The 27,042-nt window shown below is 51.9% G+C and overlaps 1 protein-coding gene and 1 long non-coding RNA gene across 2 annotated transcripts; both read left to right on the forward strand.

Moving 5' to 3' along the window:
* The first annotated feature begins 403 nt into the window (after positions 1–403).
* On the forward strand, positions 404–3,192 carry ADRA2A (adrenoceptor alpha 2A). Its single transcript, XM_019459433.2, has one exon. The coding sequence runs from the start codon at positions 404–406 to the stop codon at positions 1,799–1,801; it is 1,398 nt and encodes a 465-aa protein (XP_019314978.1). The 3' UTR covers positions 1,802–3,192.
* Positions 3,193–8,074: 4,882 nt separating this feature from the next.
* On the forward strand, positions 8,075–26,799 carry LOC109272898 (uncharacterized). The gene is made up of 5 exons (XR_008425005.1): positions 8,075–8,240; positions 11,023–11,135; positions 11,521–11,649; positions 25,528–25,617; positions 26,678–26,799. It is a non-coding gene; the product is annotated as an uncharacterized LOC109272898 (long non-coding RNA).
* Positions 26,800–27,042: the final 243 nt, after the last annotated feature.

A 27,042-nucleotide genomic window follows, 5' to 3' on the forward strand; every position in this document is an offset into this window, starting at 1 on the left:
CTCGGGCTCAAGAGTCAAGATATAGATATATTTTTAAAAATTTTCCGTCATCCTTCCAAGTCCTCAGGCCACCGATGGTGTTTGTTCTCCCTTCTTGAAGGATCTCTCTCCCTTTCCCCATCGGCTCGACCTACTCTCTCCCGCCGCTTAGAAATAAAACTTGTGCTGAGCTGGGAAAGAGAAGGCGCCCACCACGAGCGCCGCAAGCGCAGGCCGGGCGCCGTTCGCGGGAGCCGGGCCCATGGGCTGCTAGCGGCTCTCCAGCTCCGGCCGGCGTCCCTGCGGTCCCCTCCCCATGTGAGGCGCGTAAGGGCGAGCGGGGCGCGGGAGGAAGAGGAGGACCCACGGGCGCTGGGCCGGAAGGCAACTGGCAGCAGGCCCAGGCAAGCGGGCATCCGCGTTCATGTTCCGCCAGGAGCAGCCGCTGGCCGAGGGCAGCTTCGCGCCCATGGGCTCCCTGCAGCTGGACGCGGGCAACGCGAGCTGGAATGGGACCGACACGCCGGGGGGCGGCGCCCGGGCCACCCCTTACTCCCTGCAGGTGACGCTGACTCTGGTGTGCCTGGCCGGCCTGCTCATGCTGCTCACGGTGTTCGGCAACGTGCTGGTCATCATCGCGGTGTTCACGAGCCGCGCACTTAAGGCGCCCCAGAACCTCTTTCTGGTGTCTCTGGCCTCGGCCGACATCCTGGTGGCCACGCTAGTCATCCCTTTCTCGCTGGCCAACGAGGTCATGGGCTACTGGTATTTCGGCAAGGCGTGGTGTGAGATCTACCTGGCGCTCGACGTGCTCTTCTGCACCTCGTCCATCGTGCACCTGTGCGCCATCAGCCTGGATCGCTACTGGTCCATCACGCAAGCCATCGAGTATAACCTGAAGCGCACGCCGCGCCGCATCAAGGCCATCATCGTCACCGTGTGGGTCATCTCGGCCGTCATCTCCTTCCCGCCGCTCATCTCCATCGAGAAGAAGGGCGGCGGCGGCGGCGAGCAGCCGACCGAGCCGCGCTGCGAGATCAACGACCAGAAGTGGTACGTAATCTCGTCGTGCATCGGCTCCTTCTTCGCGCCCTGCCTCATCATGATCCTGGTCTACGTGCGCATCTACCAGATTGCCAAGCGCCGCACCCGCGTGCCGCCCAGCCGCCGGGGTCCGGACGCCGCCGCCGCGCCGCCGGGGGGAGCCGAGCGCAGGCCCAACGGCCTGGGCCCGGAGCGCGGCGTGGGCCCCGTGGGCGCCGAGGCCGAGCCCCTGCCCGCCCAGCTCAACGGTGCCCCCGGGGAGCCCGCGCCCGCAGGGCCACGCGACGCTGACGCTCTGGACTTGGAGGAGAGCTCGTCCTCCGAGCACGCCGAGCGGCCCCCGGGGCCCCGCAGGTCCGAGCGCGGCCCCCGGGCCAAGGGCAAGCCCCGGGCGAGCCAGGTAAAGCCCGGGGACAGCCTGCCCCGGCGTGGGCCGGGGGCAACGGGGCCCGGGGCGTCGGCGGCGGGGCCCGGGGAGGAGCGCGGCGGGGGCGCCAAGGCGTCGCGCTGGCGCGGGCGGCAGAACCGCGAAAAGCGCTTCACGTTCGTGCTGGCCGTGGTCATCGGCGTGTTCGTGGTGTGCTGGTTCCCCTTCTTTTTCACTTACACGCTCACGGCCGTGGGCTGCTCCGTGCCGCGCACGCTTTTCAAGTTCTTCTTCTGGTTCGGCTACTGCAACAGCTCCCTGAACCCAGTCATCTACACCATCTTCAACCACGACTTCCGCCGCGCCTTCAAGAAGATCCTCTGCCGAGGGGACAGGAAACGGATCGTGTGAGCGCCGGGTCCGCGACCCGCCAACAGACTGGCGCCCACTGCAGTCAGCGGGGATCGAGGGTAGCGTCTATATAGCCCAGCACTCTGAAACCCGGGTCCTGCCTGCTCCGTGTTTCCTGGCCCGACCTTGCTCCGTGGCCTTTGTTCTTCCCTCTCAGGGAAAGGCTGAGAGGGCCACCGGCCTCCCAGTTGTTGTTAGGGCCGCTTGTGACTTGGAACGATCTTCCTGGGTTCTTGGGCCCTCCCTAATCAGTATTGTTCCCTAAAGGTATTTTCACCTCCCCTGAGTCCAGTTCTCAATGCCGATCAGAGCAAGCAAACACTGGGCCCCAGAGGGTACTGCTCACAAAGGATTAATGGATGGGGTTACCCAGCCCTGGCTAATTGCTCTCCCCCTTATTCTAACTCTGTTTTTAAACAAATGCTCAGGGCAGCCCTGCCCATCCCCCCATCCCCCACTGTAAATACACACTATTTTTGATAGTACACGCTAGGATCCCCAATCTGGGCTTTTGATGCTGTTGGAGATGCCCTTGAGGCTGATACATTGTCTTTGGTTCAGGCCAACCCCCTTTGTAATGCAAGTCGTTTTCCGGTGTCATTACCTCCTGTGTCCTTTTCACCAGCAACTGGTGACTGTCCCTTGGGCCTGGACCTGCTTTGAGATATCCTGAGGGGGAAAAGATTTCTGTCCATTTTTTTCCTGTGCCTAACAGCATAATTGCCTTTTCCTATGTAAATACTACAACGAAGGACCAAGACAGAAGTAAAGGAACCTTTCTGCCATGCAGCAGCCCTGTGTATAAAGCCATTATCCTCTGATGCACCCTTCACCCCAGCAACTCACTTTAAAAGTATCTCTTTCCTGTGTCCCTCCCTCCCTCTTTCCTTCCTTCCCTCCTCTCTCCAGGGCCACTGCTTGAAGAATATGTATGTTTCTATCTTGTATGTTTCTGCACCTGCCCCTCCCTCCCCAAAAGTGCTGACTGCAAGAAATCTTTTGGCTGCTGTTTTCAGACTGAGGAGTGGAAATTATGTGGAAGAAGCAAACCTGATACAATTTGCCCAAGGTAAACAGTTTGAAAAGACAAATGAGCCTGCCAAACTGTACAGTTCCTGCCCCAAGAGCTCTTAGGTATCAAAGTGTTGTCCTTTCCCCCCTGCTTTTCTGGTTGAGATCATGTCATTGATGAACTCCCCAAATCAAGGGAGAAGGGCAGAGACCTCGTGTTTACATCTGAGTTTCTACGTGTTTTAGACAGAGACTCTCTAAGGCCTGCGCTCTTATTTCACTAAAGACAAACTAATGTCAGCACATGTTGCTAATGATGGTGAATTTTTTTTAATAAAAAGTTTACAGATCAAATGTGAAATAAATATGAATTAAATGGTTCTGTTTGTTATCTGAGTTTCGAAAGCTTTGAGACTCTGGGAACATCTGATTTTATATATATATATACACATATATGTATATGTGTATATATATATATATATAAATTAAATAGTACATTACATTATAAAACACTTTTGAAAGTGCAAGCAATAACAAGGATACCATTTACTAAGTGTTTCTTATGTCCTGGGCACTATGATGAGCCCATCATGGGCTCTGCTTCATTTACTCTCCCTGCAAAACCTATGAGGTAGATACTATTTTTATCTCCATTTTACAGGTGAAGAAACTGAGTCTCAGAGGGCAAGTGCTTTGCTCAAGGTTAACAAGTGGTGGAGAAGCATCATACCCGGCTTTATCAGGTTCCAGGGTCTGTACTCTTAACCTCAGAGCCTTGCCAAAATTACATGGACACTGTAGAATGCTCCCAGCTGTGAAGTCTCTACCTGAAGTGTGCTATATACACAAAGTATGGGATGTAGCCCAAGTGTGTGGATACACACAAAGTGTTACATACTGCAAAGTGTCTGTATGCCCTAAAGTGTGTATATACCTCAAAGCGTGGGTATACCTTAAAGTGTGGAATATACTTCAAAATGTGTATCGCACCTCACAGTGTGATAATATGCAACATGTGTTCCAACATGTGGGCCCTCTGTGTATGGCCCAGAGTGTGGCATATGCACAAAGTGTAGTATAAACACCGGAAAAAACACCACATATTGGTTGGTGGCTTGAACTGTCTGGCCAAAGGCACGGATCCTTCCTATTGTGTTTCTGTAGTATTGAGTTCCACTCTGCTGTCTAGGAGGGCTTAAGATCCTCACCCTACGGTTCTGGTTATGTGACTTTGAAGCTGGAAGGGCTTTTAGAGATTCAGGAACCCAATCCCTCGTCTTCAAAGAGGAAGTGACTTGCTCAGCGTCTCACAGTTCTGGGTGACAGGTCTCTGCACCCAGGCTGCCTCATTCAGATAGGAACAGCCGAGCAGTGTGGAGTGGTTCTGTGCGTATGTATAATCAGATGAGGCGCTGATGGAGAGCCACTCATGGGCGAGCTGGTCTGAGGCAGTCAAGGGACAGGTCACGGTTTAGGAGGGTGGAGTTGTAAGGCCAGCCACCTCTCACACATGTGCACACAAGGGCAAGGGTGTGTGTGCAGGGGTGGGAGAGCAGAGAGCTCTGGGAAGTGATCTGGGCCCTGAGGGGCCTGGGAGAGGGAAAACAGTGGTTCCGAGGGGTCTTTGTTAAAGGTGGGAAGTTCCTGCCATCACCAGGCCTTCTGAGCTGCAGAGAGAAGAGTGGGCAGGCCCTTGGCTCCTTGCCCAGGGGCTTCATAAGCCATGGCCTTTGGCACCAAGGCTGGCTGCCTGGTCTGGAGCTGGATCCTGCTCCCCACCCCCACTCAGCCTGTCTCTTCCCTACCACCGCCCCCCCCCCAACTCCAGGGCACCTATCGCCCCAAAGGCAAACAATGCCAGACAATAGGCCACCCTGGCAGGCCCTCAGGAACTGGGCTGTGTGTCCCAGACAAAGGGACAGATATAAACACTGCTGCTGTTGACTGTCTATTCTGCTGTTTGCCCTGCCCTCACCCCCAGGTGCCCTGCTCCCTGGTAAAGGGGGAAGTGTGAGCAATAGTGCCACGCAGTGCAGGCCTCTGGTGCCACCCCACATCCTCATTCCAGCGGCGGAGAAGCCTCCAAGATGGATAGGGCTGGGGAAAACAGGGGAAACAGGGCTTGGGTGCTGGGGTTTTGAGTTCCTGATGGACATCCCTGATGGCTCACCGCAGAGGGCTCAAGCAACAGTCTGCAGAGGTCTGGGGTGGGGAGGGGATCTGAGGAGGTGAAAGGGCTCCGCACAGAGATCTTAGCGGAAAGATCAGGAGATGACTCACCCCACAGCTTTCTGTCTGCATCTGATCCTGACTATCCGGGCCCAGAGAATCTGTCTTTGCGGCCGCCTCTCCTATTTTATGTAACTTTGGTTGAGGTATCAAAACCCACGGGCTTTTGGGTCTGAAGTCTGTCTTGCCAGATTTACTCCTGTGAGGTGCCTTGAGTTGGGGAAGGGTAGTGCCCTGTGTGAGCCTGGACACAAGCACAGCCTTCTCCCCCCAAGGCTTTGTTCATGGTCAGTTTCTGCTACACTAACGGGCTGGAGAGAATGGGAAGCGCTTGGGCTCTCCCTCTCTGTGAGTCTATAATCGAATCAGAGTTTGAGAGCCAGAAATGTCCTCCTGCATCTTCAGCCCCCACGTTGTGCTGTTCAGGGACCTGAGACCCTGACAAGCTGATCGACAGTGTGACATCACAGTCCCTCCAGCAGATCCTCCCGGCTATCTGTCCGATCACAGATATTCAGCATGAATTCTTTTCCGTGGTTCGATAAGGGAGTTGCTGATAAACCCCAGACACCCCTCTGTGCCTGCTGTGTGCTGAGCAGCATGCCAGGCACCGCAAGGCGGTTCTCTTCTTTCCATGCATGGGTCCTGCAGAGCCTGGCACTTGTCTCTGTGGGAGGCAGTGGAAATTAGGGTCTTCCCTGCACTCTAGAAGACTTAAGGCCGTGTGGGGAGACGGGAAGTGCCTGCGGGAAGCATCAAGTAGCCATTCGGCAGTGACAGTGTGGTGGGGGGCAGTGGATGTGTGCGCCCACCAAGGGCACTGGGCATCTATCTGTGCCAGGTGTGTGCAGTGAGGGAGAGGACACTGTGCCTGGGAGCTCAGGGGGTAGGATGTGGGAGGCAGGGTGTCAGGACTTTGGCTGAGTGAGGAGGGGCATGAGCTCCTGTCCCCATTTGAGTATACCTGTCAGGAAGCCTGCCTCCCCACCTCAAGGAGAGTAGCCGGATCCCGGTCTCCAGGCCCCTGCCCTTGCCGGAGTCAGCAGCCCATATAGGGCGTGGCGGTCAGGCCTCTGCCCTGGGCCCCGCCGCCCCTCGCAGTGGACCTGGGAGTCTGGGATGAAGGAAGGGGAGTCTTCCGCAGCACAGGGTGTGCCTGGGAGGGAAGCCATGTGAAGGCACCAAGCACAATCACAAACACCAGGGTTTGTTTTGAAAATAACATTGATCTCTTTGATTTCCAGAAATCCTGGGGTTTAGAGTTAAGTACAAAAATGGAACAGAGTCTGTTGGAAGGAACCTGGACCTGAGCATTAGGAGGCCTGGGTTCTAGTGCCACCTTTGCCTTTTACTAGTGGTGTGACCTGTGACCTTGGGCAGAGCCCTTTCTGAGCCCCCGTTTCTTCACTTTTTTTTTTTCATTTATAAAACGAAGAAGGTTGGTCTAGGTCAGTGTTACTTAAATGTGTGTTCCATGGAGTTTATGTAACTACAAAATCTCAATCTCTCTCCCTCTTTTTTCCTTCCTCTCTCACATATTTACCATCTGTCTCTCTGTCCATCTTTCTGTCTATCAACTATCAGTGAAATACTGGGTTGCATGACCTTTAGCAGGAAGCTTTTCTTCAGGTCCTGTCAGAGCCTTGGGATTCTCTGAGAGGAGATCATATGGTGGGTTGTGTTTCGCAAACTCCCTGGACTGCAGAATTCTATTTTTCAAAGAGCAGCTCGGTGAATCATGTTCACTGGAACACTTGTTGGGTACTGTTAGCCTAAGAAATCACACTGGGCTTTTCTGTTGATCTCTTTTAAGATTCTAGAAAATGCTGGCTTTACTTTTTCTGTCCTGCTTTTAGGTGAGGCACACGGGGCCGGGGGCAAGCCATAGGTTTTCCTTGGGGACGCTGGGGACTCTAAGAGCCGTGAGCCTCACTGAGGCTTGGGGTGGAAGTGAGAGTTTGGTATGAATCTCAAATGTGGGCTCTACCTCTCTGTATGTGTGCCTATGTGAGTAGTGTGTGTGTGTATGCAGTGTGAATGGCTATGTGTCTATGTGCGAGAGTGTACATGAATGTATTTGTGTGTGCACGTGTCTCTGTGTGCAAACAGGTTAAAAACCTCTTTCACAGGGATATTTTGCTCACCAGGACCTGGGGTGGAAGCATCGGGGGAGTTGAGGACAAACGTGTATGTAGTGGAAGAAGAGGTCACACAGAGAATTAAAGGGGAGTGTAGTGTGCCATTGATTCTCATAACAATTAGCCCCTCTCCAACTTGTGGTTTGTCTCCTCCTCCTCACTGCCCCCCCCCCCCCCCCCCAATGCTGGAATGTGGATTCCCTACCAGGGTAATGGAGCTGAGCTAGAAGGAGGACAGGTTGATGGAATGTGGACGTTAAAAAAATTTTTTTTAATGTTTATTTATTTTTGAGAGAGAGAGAGAGAGAGAGAAAGAGTGTGAGTGTGCAAGTAGGGCAGGGGCAGAGAGGGGTGGAGGGTGGGGACAGAGGATCCAAAGCAGGCTTTGTCCTGACAACAGTGAGCCTGATATGGGGCTTGAATTCGGGAACTGGGAGGTCATGACCCGAACCTGGAGTTGGACGCTCAACCGACTGAGCCACCCAGATGTCCCGGACTGTGGACATTTGGGAGAGGCCAACACTGGTTCTCTAGCAGGTGTTCTTTAATTTTTTAAATTAATTTTTAAAAGTTTTTACATTTGAGAGAGCGTGCACGCATGTGCGCAGGCACCTGAGTGGGGTGGGGGAGGGGGGAGAGAGAGAGAGGAGAGAGAGAGAGAGAGAGAGAGAGAGAGGAGAGAGAGAGAATCCTAAGCAGGTTCCTTTCTGTCATTGCACAGCCCCAGGTGGCGGGGGGGCGGGGCTTGATCTCCCGAAGAAGCGCGAGATCACGATCCGGAGCTGAAATCGAAAGTCCCACGCTTAACTGCCTGAGTCACCCGGGGGCCCCTCTACCAGCTGTTTTGGTTTTTTTTGTTTTTTTTTTTTTTTGTTTTTTTTAGCAGCCGGGCTCTCCTGTTCTCCGTGGAAGGGGGAATTTATTTCATTACAGGGAGTTCTGGAGGGTGTGGGAGGCCAAGCTGGAGTGGGCTTTAAGGCTCTTTCCAGCTGTTCAAAGGCAGGAACTTGGGGCCTCTTTGGAATCTATATCTGAGCTAAAGAAGATGGCGCACAGAGAAGGTGAGTAAAGAGAGATTGAAAGGGGACTATTTACAAGGTGCAGGCAAGGGGAACCCACAAGCGGTGCTGAAGGACCTTGGGAGTGCACAGTGGGAGCTGTTAGCACCCTCTACCCAAAGGGGTGAGGGGAGGGAGATGTTACCAAAACCATTAGAACCGCAGTTCTGGGGCCCCCCGTCCCCCGCAGCCACGGTCAAAACTTGTCTGGACGGGGTGGGGGAACCCCGAGAATCAGTACCTTCCCCGCTCTCACTCCCACACCCGAATGGCTGCCCTTAGCAGCAACACAGAGAGCACGGAAGAAAGTAAGGGTGAGGGAGCGGCTCCTGGGGGCAGCCTTCCAGGGCTTGGAAGAGGGTGGACGAGGCAGGGGCTGTAGCCAGAGGGGAAAATCAGGAATAGCTAGTGTAGGACCCGACACCTGAGAATGGCCAAGTGCCACCACTTCGGGGAACAGACTGGAGGGAGGCCAGCTGCTCGGTTCCTTCAGTGTGGCCGTGGGCTAGCAGCTTGGGTCACTGGGCGGCTCTAGAAGAATAACACAGGTCCTCTTTCCGTCCACTCTGTGTTGGGGTTGTTACGAATATGACAGAGTGTGTATGCATACAGACACCCAGACGTATGTGCGCGCGCACACACAGACACACACACACACACGCACCCATCCTCCCCGCCTGCTGGTGAGTCAGGTGAGAGACGGCCCTAGGGAACCCGAGGAGCTGGCTGTTGACCAGATTTCTCTAGGCTCTCCTCATGTCTGTGACTTGGTCCCCACATAGGAGGCCAAGAAGCAGACTCTGAGCTGCCCAGCAGTGGTGAGCCATGAGGCAGGGCCTGGTGAGGAGGGGTCGGTGGTCACACCTGTCCGTGGGGTACACTCGGGATTGTGTGGGTCCTTACTCAGCACCTGTGAGTACCCCATAGCCTTCCTTCTTGGAAGATACTCACTGAACGATTCTTTTTTATGCCCAGGCCCCAGAGAAGGCACGGAGTTTTAGTGAATGATAGATTCCTTTCTTCATTCATTCACGTATTTATTTAACAACTCTGTTTGGGAGCTGTCCCCAGACTAGTCTCACTGATCTTGCTCTGTTTGTGCTCAGTGCTGTGGTGAACAGGATGAGGGGCTTTGCTCTGCCAGACTTCTTTAGGGAGGAGACAGATATAAGCCGGCAGCAGGGAGTGGTTAAGGAGGGTGATGGGGTTGGGGGGTGCAGTGGGCGGTGGGACCTCACTGCCAGGGGGCCTGGCCTGGGCTAAGGCATCAGAGGAGGGTCCCTGGAGAGGTGACAGCAGGATGAGAACGGAGGAATGGGCGAGAATGGGTCTGGCAAAGATGGTGGGGGTGAGAGGGGAAGCCTTGTATGTTCCAGCTACTAGACAAAGTCCACTTCGGTGGGACTGCGTGTGAGAAGCCGAAAGGCGAGTGGAGAAGCGGGAGAGGGCAGGGCCCCTCATACAGCCACCTGGAAAGATTTGTCCTGAGGTCAGTGGGGGGCCACTGGAGGGATTTTAGGGAGAAGAGGAGCACAATCAGATTTTGTTTTAAAATGTTGATTTATTTCTGAGAGAGCGTGCGTGGGGGAGGGGCAGAGAGAGAGTGGAGACAGGATCCAAAGTGGACTCTGAGCTGTCAGCACAGAGCCCGATGCAGGGCTCGAACTCACAAACCATGAGATCATGACCTGAGCCAAAGTTGGACACTTAATGGACTGAGCCACCCAGGAGCCTCCAGATTTTTTGTTTGTTTGTTTGGAACGATCATTCTGACTGCACCTGGAGGCTAGTGGGGGGGAGCCGGGCAGTAACCCAGAAGTGACAGTGGTCTGACCAGGGTGCTGACAGGACACTCGGGAAGCCAGGGCTCCTGCCTCCCCCACGGTTGCCCAAGGGCAGTGCCAGCCTCTGTGCAGACCGAGATACTGGGATTTCAGAGGGACCCTTGCTTGTGAAGTGCACCTCCGATCCCCCCACTCCCATCGTGGATTTCTCTGTCTTTAGAGAGTGGTTCCTGGGCTCAGAGCTTCCTGCTCACGGTTCCGTGAAATCACCCCTCGGAGGGTGAACTCAGTTGCCTCGGTGCTGCGTAGAGGCCTCGTCTCTGGCTGGCTGGCTGTGAGGCCTCATCTGCACCCTCCCGTTTCTGAACCTTGGCTGCCTGGTGTGTACCACAGGCCAGGGAGGAAAGCACGCAGGCCGTGTGCACTGCCCAGCTGCCGAAGCCTAGGTTGTAATGTGAGCTCAGATGAGGGCCGGGCAGGCATCCGGCACCCCAGGGATTCTGCTTGGAGTCCAGATAAAGCCCCAACACTGGGGCTGGCCCTGCTGGCTGCTGGGCCTTGCTTGTGCAGGCGTCTCCGGGAGAAAAGCCTTCTGTTTGCAAGGAGTTTGGGGAACTTGTGATTCGACCCCCCTGTCTGCTCTGCCTGCCCCAAGAACTCTCAGCTACAAACTCACTGCTCCTGGGGGGGTCTTTTCCTAGATCTTCCACTTTGCTTGAAACCCAGTGCTTACACTTTCAACATTTCCTTTCTTGGGAGGGATCTGTCTCTCTCAGGAGTTCCCAGAGAGGGTGCCAGGTCTTGGTGGGAATGGGCTGGTGTCCCTGAGAAGGGCATTTTATTTTTATTTTATTTTATTTTATTTTATTTTATTTTATTTTATTTTTTTTAAGTTTATGTATTTATTTTGAGAGAGAGGGAGAGAGCACGCGTGTGCACCAGTGGGGGAGGGGCAGAGAGAGAGTACGAGAGAGCATCCTGAGCAGGCTCTGTGTGGACAGATCGACACAAGGCTCCATCCCACAAACCTCGAGATCATGACCTAAGCCGAAATCAAGAGTTGGAAGCTTAACCGACTGAGTCACCCAGGTGCCCCGAGAAGGGCATTTTAAAGGTAAGACTCTGGGGTTGGAAAGATGTGATTCCGATCCTGGTTCCATCACGTAGCTTTGAATGGAACCCTGCAAAGACGATCGAGCCTCTTTTTTTTTTTTATTGTAACCTGGAGATCATGGTTGCTGGTGTTTGGGTGGGTTACCCAGGTCAGTGCCTGCCAGAGGCTGGAGGCTCGTGTGTGCCAGCCTTTCCCACTTCAGTGGGAGCTGGAAGCTTGTTCTTGGCTCGTGAAGCCGCTCTGGGCTGGGCCGCGCAGCGCTGGCCAGTTTGGAGGCGGCGGGGGGGGGGGGGGGGTCGGCAAGCAGCCTGCACTTAGAGCCAGTGTTTTAGGGTGACTTGTGACAAAGATTTGACCTCTCAGGCTCTTAACTCTCTCTTTCCAGCCTTCAGTAGAGCGAGAAAGTGGGACCGGATGAACTCTGAGGACCAGGCGAGACCCAGGATGACCACAAAGGTCTGTAGCGAGGCGGCCCCGAAAGCAAGGTCTCCCGGCTCCCCTTGTTGTACCGCAGGTGAGTTTTACTGTCTCCTGATTCTAACACTCTTGTTTCTGCTCCGTAACTCCTCAGGCGATTCTCCACGTAGAACGGTCTGCACACTCTCCCCCCGGCTGCCTCGCAAAATCACACCCAAACTTGAAAGCCAAGCTACGCCACAACTTTCTAATTTTAATAGAGGAAAGAGCCTGAGGTTTGGCATCAATTTTTCCAGGGCTTATACCTTGGGTCTGAGTCCCTGCCAACTTCCCTCCTTGTCCCCGAAGGTGGCAGATGCCCACATGGGGCTGCATGGTGAGGGGCTCCGTGTGCTGCAGAGAGGGGCTTCCCACCTCCTCCTCCAGGCACTGTGGGAGGAGCTTTTCACCTTTCTACTCGTTCAAACGGGTTTGGAGCCAAGGGTTCGTGTCTTCACAACTCTACTGTGCCCGCTTCGTAGGGAACTCTTGGTCAGAAGAGCTTCAGGCGTAAAGCAAGAGGGGAACGTGAGAGACGTAGACATTTTGCTTTTGGAAAGAAGACATCTCCCCTTCCAGCACTCCCCACCCGCCTCCCCCCTTGCCTGCATGGTCTCCCAAGGTCTCCGGCAGCCGGGAAAGAGGAGCTTGGTTGTTGGTGTTAGATGGACATGGCTAGCACCGTAGCTCCATTCCTGGCTGTCTCTGTGACCTTGGACAGGGTATTTCATTTTCCAGGGTTTCAGTGTCCTTCTCTGAAAAAGGGGTAAGACATTACCTGTTTCCACAGTGTCATGGCTGCAGGGCTGTCATGTCGTATCCACATGTTTGTCATGTTTTATCCCTGAGAGTGTGAGTTCCACCAGGCGAAGGACTCGGTTTCCTGCTGAGTCCCAAGCTCTTCCAGCCCATAGTTGGTGTCCAATAGACCTTTGTCAGATGGATGAGTGAATGACACTTAATGTGATGGGGTGCGTCAAGGCAGTAGGTGGGACCATCGGGCACCATGCTGACACACGGAATCGTGGGTGCAGAGGTGAATACATAGTGTCAGGAATGAAATAGGCACACCCTCTGTGTGACCCTCCCCTCACAGGCATGCCTGCTGGGTAGGATGGAGCGGATTATGTTCTTGGAGAACAGGGGCAACAGTCTTTTGGGGAAGAGCCTGTCTCCAGCTTGATGAAGTTCTCTCTCCTAAAGGTCGTTAAGCAGAGGTGGATCTGGTAAAAGGGTTCCTTCTCTGGGCTAAGGCTGAATCAACTGAGATCTTTGGGTTTTCTGACCTCCCAAGAGCTGCAGTTCTGCTTGGTGCCTGAAATGACTAGAGAATGAAGGCAGGTACGCCAGGGTGTGTGGACAGACCTGAAGGGTGTAGACTCTGGGGCCTGAGGGTCATGGAGGGACCTCCAGAGAGAACACCTTTGTGCAGAGCCTTGTGGGATGGAGGTGTGTGTGTATATATATGGCGTGTGCTATATAGATATAACTATATATGGTATATGGTATATATGATATGTATACATCTCGTATCCAGTGGGATAAGTGATTGGGGATGTGGAAAGGGTTTCAGCTTTTAAACCCAGAGAGATGATATATTTAGTCAGGGTTCTCCAGAGAAACAGAACCAACAGGATGTGTGCATGTATACGTTTTTCTGTCTATATCATCTCTCTCTTTTCTTTCTCTCTCTCTCTGTTTTATCTCTCTCTCTTTCTCCATATGTATGTATGTATGAATGTATTTATGCATGTATGTATCATCATTTATCATATGGATTTATTTTAGAGAATTGGCTGACACATTTGTGGAGGCTGGCAATTCCAAAATTTGCAGGGTAGGCTGGCGGGCTGGAAGCCCCAGGAAGAGATGTAGTTTGAGTCCAAAGGTAGTCTGCTGGCAGAATTCCCTCTTGCTTGGGGGAGGTCAGTCTTTCTCTGTTGAGGCCCTCAACTGACTGGATGAGGCCCACCACATTATGGCAGGCTAACTGCTTTACTCAAAGTCTACTGATCTAAATGTTAATCTCATCTAAAAATACCTTCACAGAAACATCTTGAGCAATGTTTGACCAAGTATCTGGGGCTAGCCAGATAGCCAAGTTGACCGTCATAAAATTAACCATCACAAATGGGTTTAAAACAAAACTCTGATCTAGACGTTTGTACTCAGAACAATGAAGTTGGGGGAGGGGCAGGTGTTCCTGTGCCAGCTGTTAGTTAGCCCATGTACGAAAGGTGGTTTCAGCTCAGTAAGACTGGCCCTGACTCAATGGGGAAGGACAAGACAGGGGTCAGAAGTAATCAGTTTATGTGATTCAGTGTTTCACAGTCACATTCATGGCGATCCCCTGTGTATACAAGAGCACACCCCAGCCTTTATTTTGCTCTCTGGATGACTCAACTTCATGCTACTCCCTGTGGAGACTGTGAGGGGAGAGCCTCAAAGTCAGGGGCACTTTGTGCATGCGTGAGTAGCCACTTCTGGGTTACTATTACGTGGCTTGGACCTGGCAGGGTTTGGGCCTTCTGATCACTCTCATTGATCTTCACGCAGCCCTGGGATGAACTCACTGTTCACGGTATTGGTCCTGAACCACTCACTGCAATTCACCTGCCCAACACTGTCACGTCTTACTCTTGGCTGTCCAGGTGACCAATGTGGTCACTCGTTTTGTCATTTTTAAATTTGTTTTGTTTTGGATTTGGCACATGCTGTTGTCTTCTGAGCCTTGGATGTTCTTGATAATGTTGATGATGATGATACTTGCTCAGTAATGGTGATGACTGCTCTCTGTCCCAGCAACGCATAAGAGAACGTCTTGGACGTGCCTCTCTGACCCGGTCCCTAGGAGGGTGACAGGCATGACTCATACTCTGCTGATCACAGCTTTGCAGATGAGGCCTGCACGGCCCTCATGGGGGAGGACCATGGTAACAGTGGAGGGGGGCAGTAGATACAGGGTAATCTTTGCTAGGTATCACCTCCAAGTTCTTTATGGGGTTGGACACTTTGTTTGACCTTCTTCCTATCCCCGGCTTTCCCAGCGCACTCCCAGGAATCTCTCTACACTGGAGCAGAGAGAACAAAGGTGATGGTTTCTATTTGTAGCTCACCAAGGTCATGTGTATGATGATGTCAACATGTGAAAATTGATCTATTTATTATAAATCCTGTGGTGAACATTTGTGGTTTGCCTCCCCAGACCCCATTTCCTCCTCTGCCTCCCCCCACCCCAGTCTGTGTTTGGATACTTCCCTCTTACCACTCTTAGTCTGCAGGGTTGGTGTGGGGCTCCAAGGTAGTCATAGGAGCTAAACCCAGAACTGTAGGCTACAGTGTATGTCCTACCCTAACTGCAGTGACCAGGTCATTGTCTTAGTCCATTCAGTCCCCTGCTACATAGGCTATGATACTATATACAGCGTGGCTTATAAACAACAGAGATTTATTTCTCACAGTTCTTGGGGCTGGGAAGTTCAAGATCAGGGTGCCAGCATGGTTGAGTGAGGACCGTCTTCCATGTTGAAGACTTTGTTTTATCCTCGTATGGCAGATGGGGCAAGGAACTCTCTGAGGTCTCTTTTATAAGGAGATTGTCTTCTTACAATTTGATTTATAATGGGATTTTCTAATCCCATTCATGATGGCTCTACCCTCATGACCTAAGCACCTCCCATTGGCCCTACCTCCTGTGAAGGCCCCACCTCCCCTACCATCACAATGGGGGGTTAGGATTTCAACATACAAATTTTGAGGGGGACATGAACATTCAGATGATGGCAGTTATGGTCCCATCCTTGAATTAGTCAGAACCAGTGAGATGCCAGAAGACGTTTGCTGGAATTGTTGGGAGAGAGGTAGGTGTACTTTTTGACTGGACCTGTTGAGTCCATCTGTCACCTGGGAGGGACCATGGTAGTTAGAAGAGCTCTGAAAGAGATGGAGCCTTGATGATACCAATTTAGCCCTTAATTCAGATGTGTGTGAAATAAGACTTACCTCTAGATTTAAAAAAAAAAATTCAGTTGGCTTAAAGTGACAGATTTTCTGTCACTTGCAACCAACAAAAACCTAATGGATATAGCCCTGTGATCTTTGGGTCAAAATCACCTCATCCATATTCTCAAAGGTTGCATGACTTTGAAGTGAGCTTACTTGTTTTGTTTTACTTCTTTTGTAGGTGCCACTTGGTCCTTATGTTCTGATCAATTCTGCAGTTCCAACTGTGTTGACACTGCTCTTGGTTTTCAACAGCCTTACGTAGTTCTTTGAACTTGTGTGGAGGCCATCACTTCAGATTCAGAGATTCATAGCCCACATGCTATGGGAGCCTACAGACCACGTATATGGGGCTAGGGGTACAACTCCTCAGATGAGTTGGGAGGAGCTGTCAGTCATTCATTGATTCCTGGAATTCTTTCATGCTGTGAGTAGGAGGCAGAAGACTCCTGGTCACCTGGACTTCCAGTTCTGGGGTCGAGTTTACCCTTCATGTGTTTCTGATGAGGACAGAACAGTTGTTCTCACAGCAGTTTCCTGCCTGAGCAAATTGTCTGACACAGTCATCATTACCAAAAGCAATCAAGTTCATGGCCCAAATCCCAACTGTCCCCAAACAGGAGCTGTTGTCACTCTGATTTATTTCATGGCTAAACCTTCCAGGAACTGGGTTTAGAGATTGTTGAAATGTGGATGCATTTGTTTGTTGTTGTTGTTGAGTTTTGGGGATATTCTTCTTTGATCTGGTTGGCAAAATGAAACCATATGAGCTAAGAGCGTGGGTGGTTTGGACTTCTAGCTTTCTGTACTTACGTTCTGCCTTTTTACACACTTGTGTAGATGTGAGCCTTCGAAACTGTGCATTGGCGATTGGGCATGAATCTTATAAGTGTCATTTTATGTCTGTAAATCGGTTGTGTGTAATGTGAGTCCAGTGAGAAATTAAAGAGTGTTGTGGTCAAGAGTACGTACTCTGTGCTCCTTATAAGTGACACCATACCAGAAAGAGAAAAGTCTGAAGTCTACATTCATTCATCTTGTCTTTCCGAGACAAGCTGGGGTGTCACCAGCTCCACCCATTCCTCTATGTTTCTATCCCCCCACTTATGATCTTTCCAGACTGCTTAATTCTACCACCTAGTGGGATGAATCCTAGATCTTTATCTTGCCATGTTATTTGAGGTGGTGGTGGTGGTGGGGTCTATGTATGCCTTTCCTTTCTCTCCAACTAACCTGAAATGGCTGGGTGGGTCAAGGCTGTGCCTTATTTCTCTACAAAGCAACCTCTCCTGCCCCCACCTGGCATCTATCACAGTGCCCTGCATAAAGAGGGTATTTGGTATGGCTTTGTTGACCCTAGGATCTTTTCTGCCATGGGGATAGGTGAGGGTCAATGAGTGTGAAGAAAGAGCCTGAGGAGAGCAGTTAGACGTGGGAGGGGAGGTGTAGGTCGGGTGGCTGAAAGAGAAGGGAAGTGATCAGTGACAGAAGGAAGTTAACTCCTCCGCCATTGTCTAGTCTGTGTTAATGTGCCCCACTGGCTGCACTGAGCCCCCAGTAAAGTGAGCCTGGGCTTGTAACTTGAAGTGAAGCTGGGGACATGGATGCAAAAGTGACCACAGCCTCGTAAACAAGGTGAATTGACCCGCCGATGTGGTACACTTCCCCTAGGCCAGTCCTATTAGTGGTCTGTGTCCTAAACCATGAGGTGTGAGTAACATGGCAGGGCTACTGGCCACAGAGCAGTGGACAAAGGGCTTGCCCTTGCCCTTCTTGGGCAGAGAGTGTGGAAGGCATCTGGAATTGGTCCCTGACCCTCCGTCATCTGCAGCCTTATCATAAAGATCTCATGAGCACAGAGATCTTGTAGATCCCAGCCCTGTTTCCAAAGCAGCTGCATTGAAATGGGACTTCATCCCTCTACTACCTCTGCCCCAGTGTGACCAATCGTCCCCCTCTGGGAGCCACCCTTCACCCTTAGGCCCTGTGCTCGGTTTTTGACCAGGGAAGAACAAGAGGAATAGCCCTGCCCTCCTCCTCCAATCTGAGATGGCCTGGAGGGTTCTCTTAGATGCTGGATCCCAGACTCGCCTACGTGCACGTGTGTACGTCGTGTGAGAGACACAGAGCAAGAGAGGGTGACTTAAAGTTGAACAGGAATAGGGGCCAGTCACAGGCAGAAAGTCACAGGGAGCACTTCCTCTGTCTCTGCTGTCCTAGGCCCAGCCCTGGGGATGGTGACTCTCCTGGTACAAGATGTCCTGAGCAGGAGAGAAGCACAGAGGGCCCAGGCACTTGGAGGGCTCCTCCCTTCCAGCAGTGAGCAGTGTGCTTCAGGGAGAGAAGCCCATGAATGACAGCTTTTCCTTGCTTACCAAGTGTGTGGCCTTAAACAGGCAGCCAGGCCTTGGCTTCTGAGCCGAGCCCCAGGCTCTGTGAGAGGCCCCGGTGCCCCCACTTACTATCCCCATGACTTGGGCACATCATCTTCCTTTGCTTTGTCTCAGCTTCCTCATCTGTAAACTCGGTATCCTACCATCACCCCTGCAGGTAAGTCAGATGCGACCGTGAATGGGCCAGCACTTTGCAAACTGTAATGTTCCTGCCACAAAGCAGGTGATAGACCACAGGGACCCCATGCTGCGGTGCTGGGGCTCTGCAGAGGACATGGGGACAGGGAAGGCTGCTCTGAGGAAGGCAGTCTGGTCCACATAGGAGTCTTGAATCTTTGTCCCTTGGCAGTGGGCCATGAGAAATCAGGAGCTCAGCTGGGCTTTGGGGCAGTGAGTGTAGGTGGCTGCAGTGGATGGAAAAACAGGCAGAGGGACCTTGTCTCTTGTTGCTTCCAATTATCTAGTCACTTGCTCCTCTTCTCAGAGCTGAGTTCTTCCTAAACTGCAGCAGGAACCATGGGGGCCCTAGGACCTTCAAGTGTGAAATTTTTATGGAGGGGGTGCTTGGGGACTCGGGAAGAAAAGCAGCCCTCTGGCATTGTCTCAGTCTTGGCCGCCCCTAGAAATACGATGTGATGCAGCTAATGAGAAAGCACGACAGGCCTGGCTCAGCATGACCTAATATAGCCTGGCATTCAAGCCCGAACCAGGACGTAAATGGGGACTTGAAATTGAAAACACAAGATGTCTCCAATGGGATGGCAGGGAGCCCGCTGTGATCTTGATGGCAGGGCACACAAAGGGGGTCTGAGTAGAGGTCCCTGGAGGCTCTGCTGGGTTTACTGGTGTGAATGGGGTTGGGACTCAGTGGAGAGCACCCGCCTGCAGCCTCTTGCCTACTTTTTGGCGAGTGGGTCAGCATCAGGTTGATCAGCCCAGTTAACTCTTGTGGGGAGTAGTGATGGGCTCTGTGCCACCAGGTTATAAACTCCATCATGCCAACCCTTTAGAGAGCAGCACAGACCAGCCCCCCGCTGCTCTCTGGCCCTGTAGACACCCCAGCTAGCCTGGTTTTTGCCCTACATTAAATCTCTGAGAGACTCTGGCACAGCCCTCGGACAGTGGGCCACCTTGGACAGTGGATCGAAGCTAGCCTCCAGTGTAGAAACATCATGGCGGCAACACCAAAGTCTTGTTCTTCCTCTTCCTCCCTCCTTCTGCATTGACATGGTCCCACCGCTCAGCCTTGAAGCCAGAGGGCTCAGTGTGGCTCTGCGCTGACTTGTGATTCGGGCCTGGGGAAGGGGAGTGGGGTAAAACATGGCAGGGAAGAAGCAAGGCTTTGAGTGACCGACTCACCCTGTTTGCCCAAGACTCCTGGTTTTGATGCTGAAATTTTTCCTAAATTTCAGGAAACCTCTCAGGCCCATGGAAGCCAGGATGGTTGGTTATCCTACTGCATCACCTCTCCCCCTCCCCAAACCTGCTCATCATAGGAGCCCAGCGTACCCTCAGCACTGGTGTCCTATGTGACTCACCTAAGGTCATGGGGCTGCCAGCTGGCAGAGCAAGGACTTGAATCCAGGGCCCCTGACTACAAGTTCAGGGCTCTTTGCACCGCCCCCTCCCCTGCCCCCTGCTTTTCTCACGTCACTTGTGAGCTCTCTCCAAAGATCTTGGCCAAGGCCTTTCCCTAGGATGGAAGTGATGGTGAAACAGCAGAAGGAGGGAACAGAGAAGAACTGGTCACCCTGAGGGAAGGGGTCAAAGGCTCAGGGCTAGAGGACCCCAAGAGGGGAAGGACTCAATCTCTGCCCTTAGGAATTTGACACTCTGGTTGGAAAGGTGCAGCGGGCTTGCCCGTGGGTGCCTGGCCCACATGCCACTCGAGGACACCTCTGCACACCTACCAGGAAACAATAGATAAAGGGTGTGGCTTCCCAAGATTGCATTACTCTCCCTTAAAGATTATTCGTTCAACAAATATTGATTGAATATCTGTTCTTAAACATGTTGTTCAGTCTGTCTGGAACACACTCTTCCCCTCCTTCCTCCTTTATCTCTGCCTCATCCCCACACCCAATTCCATCCATTCCTCAGCCCTTAGTTTAATAGATAATATTTATTGAACACTTAGTCTGAAGCATGTTGTACTATATAACTCATATAATCCCCATGAAAACTGTATGAAGCTGTTGCACCCATTTCATAGATGAGGAAACTGAGTGGTTAACTGGCTTGCCCAGGGATACACAGACCTTAACTGTTAGGCTGGAGTACAGTCTGGCTTATGCTGTCCATGGAAGGAACGCTTTCCTGATCCCTGCCTTCCTGCTTCCAGAGCCTCCATGGTTATTCCCTGTTGGAACACTCATCGAGGAGCTATGCAATGCCTCCTGTCCTTGTCTGTTTCCCCCCTGGGACAGTTCCTGAAGGGCTGGAATCCTTCTTGCTTTATCCCAAGGTCTAGGCATTTAAAAGGAGCCTAGGGGTGCCTGGGTGGCTCAGTCGGTTGAGCGTCCAACTCTTGATTTCAGCTCAGGTCATGATCCCAGGGTCATGGGATCAAGCTCCATGTTGGGTACTGTGCTTAGTGTGGAGCATGCTTAAGATTCTCTCTCTCTCTCTCTCTCTCTCTCTCTGTCTCTTTCTCTGCCCCTTCCCCACTCTCAAATTAAAAAAAAAAACGATCCTAGTAAATACCTGTTGAATGAATAAATGCATGAGTTGATGGATGAATGAATGATTTCCTTCAGTGGCTGAAGGAGCTCTGAGGCTGAGGTTCTCAGCGAAGGCTTTTGTTCTGTCACTGTGGGGCACCACACACTGGTGGTTCTGAGCCAGGGGATGCTTGATGTCCCAGGATAAACATGACCCTCCTTTCTGGAGTAAGATTGGGGAGCAAACTGATTTTTAAATGCTAACACAAAGTTGGCTTTTTTTTTTTTTTTTTTGTAGGGGATATTTTCATGAATTTTTGGGATAAGACTGAGATTTGGAGGAAATTTTGTGCTGTGGTAGCCTCTATAGGCAAGTCTCAGATCTGACCCTCCCACCCCATTGTAATTTCTCCTCTGCTGTTGGGGGTGCTTTGGCAAAAAAACTTTGGAAAATGCTGCTTAGGGGAGTAGCTAGAACCCAGGGCACGGGGGCCCCTTGACTCCATGTGGGGGGAATGGCGGTGTTATGGGGAGGGGCTTGGCCAGGAGCAGAGGCCTGAGATTGAAATAGGCCCCAACTCTCTGCTCCCAGGGCCTGGTGAGCAGACAGACTGTGAATGGCTTTGGCTTTGAGTGCGCCAATATCTGTTGAAATAAATGCTTCATAGCCACATCCTGAAGTGCCACTACAGCCTCTTGGAAAACCTCACACTATTTTTAGTCCCTGTAGCTCAAGAAAATGCCTTCTCTTTTCCTCCCCACAAGCCAATTCATTGTTGATTTTGCCTGGGTCTTAAAACCCCGTTCTCCTTTTTAGCTATAAGTGAAACCAATCAGCAGTCGGGTTGAATTTCCTGTCCCTTTCTATTTTCATATCTTGTGTTACTTGTTCACGTGGGAAAAATCCAGCCATCTCCCCATGTTGGGCCCTGTGCAACCTGGCTTCGCATGTAGCCGTGTGATTGCACTGAGTCACGGGGTGGGGGGGGGGCACACGTGAACGATGGAGCATCAGGACTTAGGGTTCAAGGAGCCTGAAGGTGGCATGACTGGGGCTTGACACAGGGCTTGTTTATCTCATAAAGCGTCTCCAAGGAGAAGAGGAGGAACCGGGGCCTTCCAGGCTGCGAGGAGTGAAAGGGGTGCCTTTCTCCCTCAGAAGAATTCACTCTGATTCAACAAGAACACTAGGAGACGCTGGGCGGTCATGGTCCTTTGCAGTTTATGAAGGCTTTTTTTGCACTGTTTATATGTCCATTACTATGAGAGGGAAACGAACAGAACACTGTGGGAAAACAGACGATGGAGGGGCAGATTCCTTGTGGGGGTCAGGGAAGACTTCACAGGGGAAGGGACATACAGGGCTGGGTCTAAAAAAAAAGAAGAAAGGGAGAGATGTTCCAGGGAACATCACCGGCAGTCGCAAGGAGCTCTAAAAGAACATGTGTTGATAAGACTGGGGAGAAGAGTTGACCCTGAATTTGAAGGGCCACATGTGTTGTTGCCGGCGGTGGGGAGCTGGTGTCTATTTTGTAGGAAGTTCACAGTGGAAGCTGAGCAGAGGCCAGAGCATTCTGGAACGTGTAGGGCTCTGTGCTGGGCACAGCATATTGGACTCCTGTATAAGACCATTGACCTGTTATTTTATTTTATTTTATTTATTTATTTTTTAATTTTTTTAACGTTTATTTATTTTTGAGACAGAGAGAGACAGAGCATGAATGGGGGAGGGTCAGAGAGAGAGGGAGACACAGAATCTGAAACAGGCTCCAGGCTCTGAGCTGTCGGCACAGAGCCTGACGCGGGGCTCAAACTCACGGACTGTGAGATCGTGACCTGAGCCGAAGTCGGACGCTCAACCGACTGAGCCACCCAGGTGCCCCTGACCTGTTATTTTAAAGGTCTTACGACTACAGAGTGGCCAGGTAGGGGTAAGGAAATTTAATTTAATCCCCAAATAGGGGACAGAACAGGTGCCACCCCTCCTTCATCCCATGCCCGTAGCAGGTACTACTAACCAATCACAGGATCATCCTCATCCCACAATTGAGGAAACAGATAGAGGTGGAAAGGTGGGCCCAGGGCTCCACCAGATAGGAAACAACAGAGCCAGGACTGCTGTCCACAAAGAGAGGGGTAGTGACTGACAGGCCCTGGGTTCAGACGAACCTATGTGTGCAAACAGGTTTTTCCATTTACTGGTTGAGTGTCTACATGGTCACTTATCTTCTCTGTGCCACAGTCTCCCCAGCTGTAAAATGGGGATGATAAACTCCCTTTATAGGCTGGCTGGAATGGGATATGTTAAGTGTGAGTTCAGAGCCAGACATGTATTACGTGCTCAATAAATGGCAGCTATTAGTAATATTAATGATACTATTGTTTCTCACTGCTGACATACCGTCTTTCTATATATCTTGCCCAACATTCCGCCCTGTCCTCATTGCAGGGGCCCCGTCTTCTTTATCTTTCAACACGCTAACAAATAGGCTGGGTGGGAAGTTCTTTAAATAGTCATGGTACAGACAGATAGATGCATGCCTGCTTTGATGTCTCTGTTTGATTCTGGGTGGACCAAGAGACCGCTTTGTCCTTTCAGCAGTAAAGGACGAAGAGGAAACACAGCTGCAAGGGGCTGGGATCTGACCTAGGGTTTCTGTGCAATCACTTGGGTTTCTAAGAAGGGAATTATCTCGGGACCTTAGCAATATTAACACGTGGCCAGCCAGGCAGCTGCCCAGAGCCCCATCTGTAAGAGGGGACACCGAAACCCCACTGGAAATGTCATATGATGAGGCATATTTAACAGAGTTGCTTTCAGGGAAAGTCCTATGAATATTGGAAGATTTTTCTGGATAAGCTCTTTGGGATAGGGAGTGTTCTCAATGGTGCACACTGAATATGTAAGATGGTCCCTACACCGGATGGAGACAACTCTCTGGTGAGCTTTCAATTTCCTGGGTACATTTGGGGCCAGAGCTGAATGGTTTAGGGCAGGGGAGGAGAGGCTAAGGACCACCACCTGGGTCCTCCCTGATCTCTTCTGCATTATGGAGGAGTTAGGCTTTTTTTTTTTTTTAATGTTTATTTTTGAGAGAGAAAGAGTACAACAGGGAAGGGGCAGAGAGAGGGGGACAGAGGATCCAAAGTGGGCTCTGCACTGACAGCAGGGAGCCCAGTGCGGGGTTTGAACTCACGAACTGTGAGGTCATGATCTGAGCTAAAGTTGGTCGCTTAACCGACTGAGCCACCCAGGTGCCCCGGAGGAGTTAGTGTTTAAGGGGCACCTAAATATTTGCCAGCCTGGGGCAGCCAGCTCTGCTTGGTACCTTCCAGGGCAGCACAGGCCTCAGGGCCCAAGGGACTGCTGTGGGCTCTCGATGGAGGGCCCTCCATGGGAAGCGGGAACCTCCTTCCACCAGGGTTGCAGGGGTCTCTGTCTGGAGCCTGGTCAGAAGCAGGAAAACTGGGAAAGGGGAGGAAAGAGGGGTGCCGGGCACACATTCTCCTGCTTTGATGTCATTCACCGAGCGTGTGCAGCCCCAGCCCGTGCCAGGCAGATGTTGCAGGAAGTGCTGGAGCTCACCTGGTCACGTGAGAAGAAAACAGGCCCCATCAGGAATTCAGGTGGCCCAGGGAAGTGGGCCAGTGAGTGTGTGCCCTGAAGGCCACTGACCCCGAGGCAGAGGCTGAGCCAGTTTCTTGCCAGGATCTGCTTGTAATTTAACAGGCCCGAGGGCTGACTGTGGGCAGGAGGGGTGGCCTGGCCTGGCTCCCCCGCGTGCAAACGCTTCACACTTTACTTCTTGCTGGAACAGCAACCTCCCTGCCACTGTTAAGAACGAGTGATGACTCTTAAGCGTCTGGGCCTCCCCATGGGCTACGAGGGCCGTCCAGCTAGCGGTCCTGTTACCTGGACACTCCTAGAGCGAGTGAACCGAGGCCCAGACAACACAGCCAGCACATGCGAAGCCCCTGCTGTGTGTGCCCGGTACCCTATTATTGGCTTGTACTGCACACCATCTTTTATCCTCGGGACAAGCCTGCAGCGTCAGTTGTTAGAGCCCGCATTTCTCCAGAGGAGGAAACTGAGGTTCAGGTTAAGGACTTAGCCCCAGGTTGGCCAGGGACCCTGCCCTGGTCTGGAAAGAGCCTCCCGTGGGGGACCTACAGCTATATCGGTGATGATGGATGAGCCTTCTATTGCATGGAGTGGCCCTGCCTGAGGGGTCCTGGTAGGGTTTGCAGAATCCACCCCTCCTTAGGTCAGAGAACTAGCATGCGTAGTAAGCCCAACCAGGCGATGGGGTTGTCAGCCTGTTAGGGACCCAATGGGGTTTTGTACACCAAAGTGAGAGGGAAGCAAATACTGGTTATTCACAGTGCCCAGCAAGGAAAGGGGGCGGGGCCCCTTCACACAGCGCCTTGCAGGCTGTTCTCTTCTGGGGATATGGGGGTCTGAAACACCAGGACCATATCTTTCCTTCTACTTCTTGGGGTGGGGCAGAGGAAGCGGGAGAAGAAAAGGCAGGCCCTGGGCAAGGGTCAAGCACAGAGAAGGGAGGATCAAAAGGCCAACGTGGTATTTGCTTGTCCCATTTGCTTGCCAAAGGCCACGGGGAAGCTGACTGGCAGCTGGGGCACAAAGCCCAAATCGTCCTCAGAACTTAAGTCCTACTGGCATTCTGGAATTCTCCAGGGGGAAAGGGCAGGGGGGAAGGGCTTGGATGGATCCTCACTTCTTTCCTAGCCAAGGGAAGAGTGGCCTTCTTGGGCCAGATAAGGCAGATGGCTACCCTGCCCCCTGCACCCTCCGGGAACCCCAACTAGATGATTTCTTGTTTACATCAGACTTTTTGCAACTCTCTTCTCGTTCTGCAGGCAAAAGCGGAAATTGGAAGGCAAGCCCTGTGATGGCGAGGACTTGAAAATTGCTTCTAATTTCCAAGTGTGTGGCAGAGAGAGAGACAGGTGCGTGATGATTACTGTGCGATTCTGCCGCTTTGTAGGAAAATTAATCCCGAGGTACTTCTTTTAAAAGTACTTTCTCAAGGTTGCGAACTTGATTCTTCTCCACCAGCACCTTGTATTTATTTTGAATACTTCTTGGGGACTTTTACATTAAGCTTTCCTAGCTGGTGCTGCTTGCTTTAGCCTAATGTCAATGTTCGGTTTTATTTTCCTGGGACAAGAATGGCAAATATACCTGATTTTTCACGTGCCACCTCAGCTAAATGGGGGGTGGTGACCCGGAGCTCTGCCTTGGGAAGAAATCTGTGGCTGAGACCAGACTCAGCAGGAAATAGTGCTGTGATCGATTAGTAATACCTACCATGGGCATGGAATAGAGGAACGGTAGCACCTGTTCTCTCCCCTATTTGGGGGTTAAATTTCCTCACCCCTACTTGGCCAGTCTATAGCCATAAAACTTTTAAAATAAAAGGTTAAGAGGTCCATGGTCTCATACAGGAGTCCGGTATGCTGTGTCTGTCACAGAGCCCTACACACTCCAGAATGCTCTGGCCTCCGTTCGGCTTCCACTGTGAGCTTCCTACAAAATAGACACCAGCTCCCCACCGCCGGCAACAACACATGTGGCCCTTCAAATTCAGGGTCAACTCTTCTCCCCAGTCTTATCAACACATGTTCTTTTAGAGCTCCTTGTCTGGAACATCTCTCCCTTTCTTCTTAACTTTTTAGACCCAGTCCTACAAGTCCCTTCCTCTGCGAAGTCTTCCCTGACCCCCACATGGAATCTGCCCCTCCATCCTCTGTTTTCCCACAGTCTTCTGTTCACCTTCCTGTTATAGAAGTGGCTATAGAAGCAGACAAGTCAAGACACAGCAGGCTGCCGCGTGTTAGCCCATGGGCCGCCACAGGGCGGGGACCGCAGTGTGGCTCTGCAGTGTGGCCCCGCCCCCTTCTCCCAGAAGAGGCTGGGGGAAGGTTTATGGAGGGCGCCAATGTGAGGGTGCAGGAACTCTGGGATGTGTTGGGAAGTGACTTGAATTTTTATCCCCATTTGTTCCAGCCTGCCAAGGACACGGCCTAAGTCACCCTCCTTGTAATGAGAGAAGAGGAGGAAGAGCGGTGATTAAATGTGCTTGATAAAACTTCTCTATTTCGTGTTTGGAATAAAAAAGGGAAGGTTGAGATAAAGCAGTGCTTGTTTGGTGTCGTTCATGACACGGCTGAGCCAGGCAAGGCCAGTGTCTCTAATCCTCCCCTGGTGAGCACAGGGGTGGGGCAGCTGGCACCCAGCTGGGCCGTGGGACAGAGATTGGAAGGGCCTTTGCCACCAGTGGGAGGGTGGCAGTGGTGTCACAGAGGAGAAGCCAGAGCCAAGATGTGAGGGCAGAGCGGGAGGTTTATCAGGTGGGGAGGCCGTTCCAGGCA

Source organism: Panthera pardus, unplaced genomic scaffold (genome assembly GCF_024362965.1).
Source record: "Panthera pardus isolate Hobbes unplaced genomic scaffold, ASM2436296v1 HiC_scaffold_22, whole genome shotgun sequence".
Lineage (NCBI taxonomy): Eukaryota > Metazoa > Chordata > Mammalia > Carnivora > Felidae > Panthera > Panthera pardus.

Coding starts and splice junctions, on each gene's coding strand:
- ADRA2A (XM_019459433.2), top strand. CDS start 404: ATGTTCCGCCAGGAGCAGCCGCTGGCCGAGGGCAGCTTCGCGCCCATG.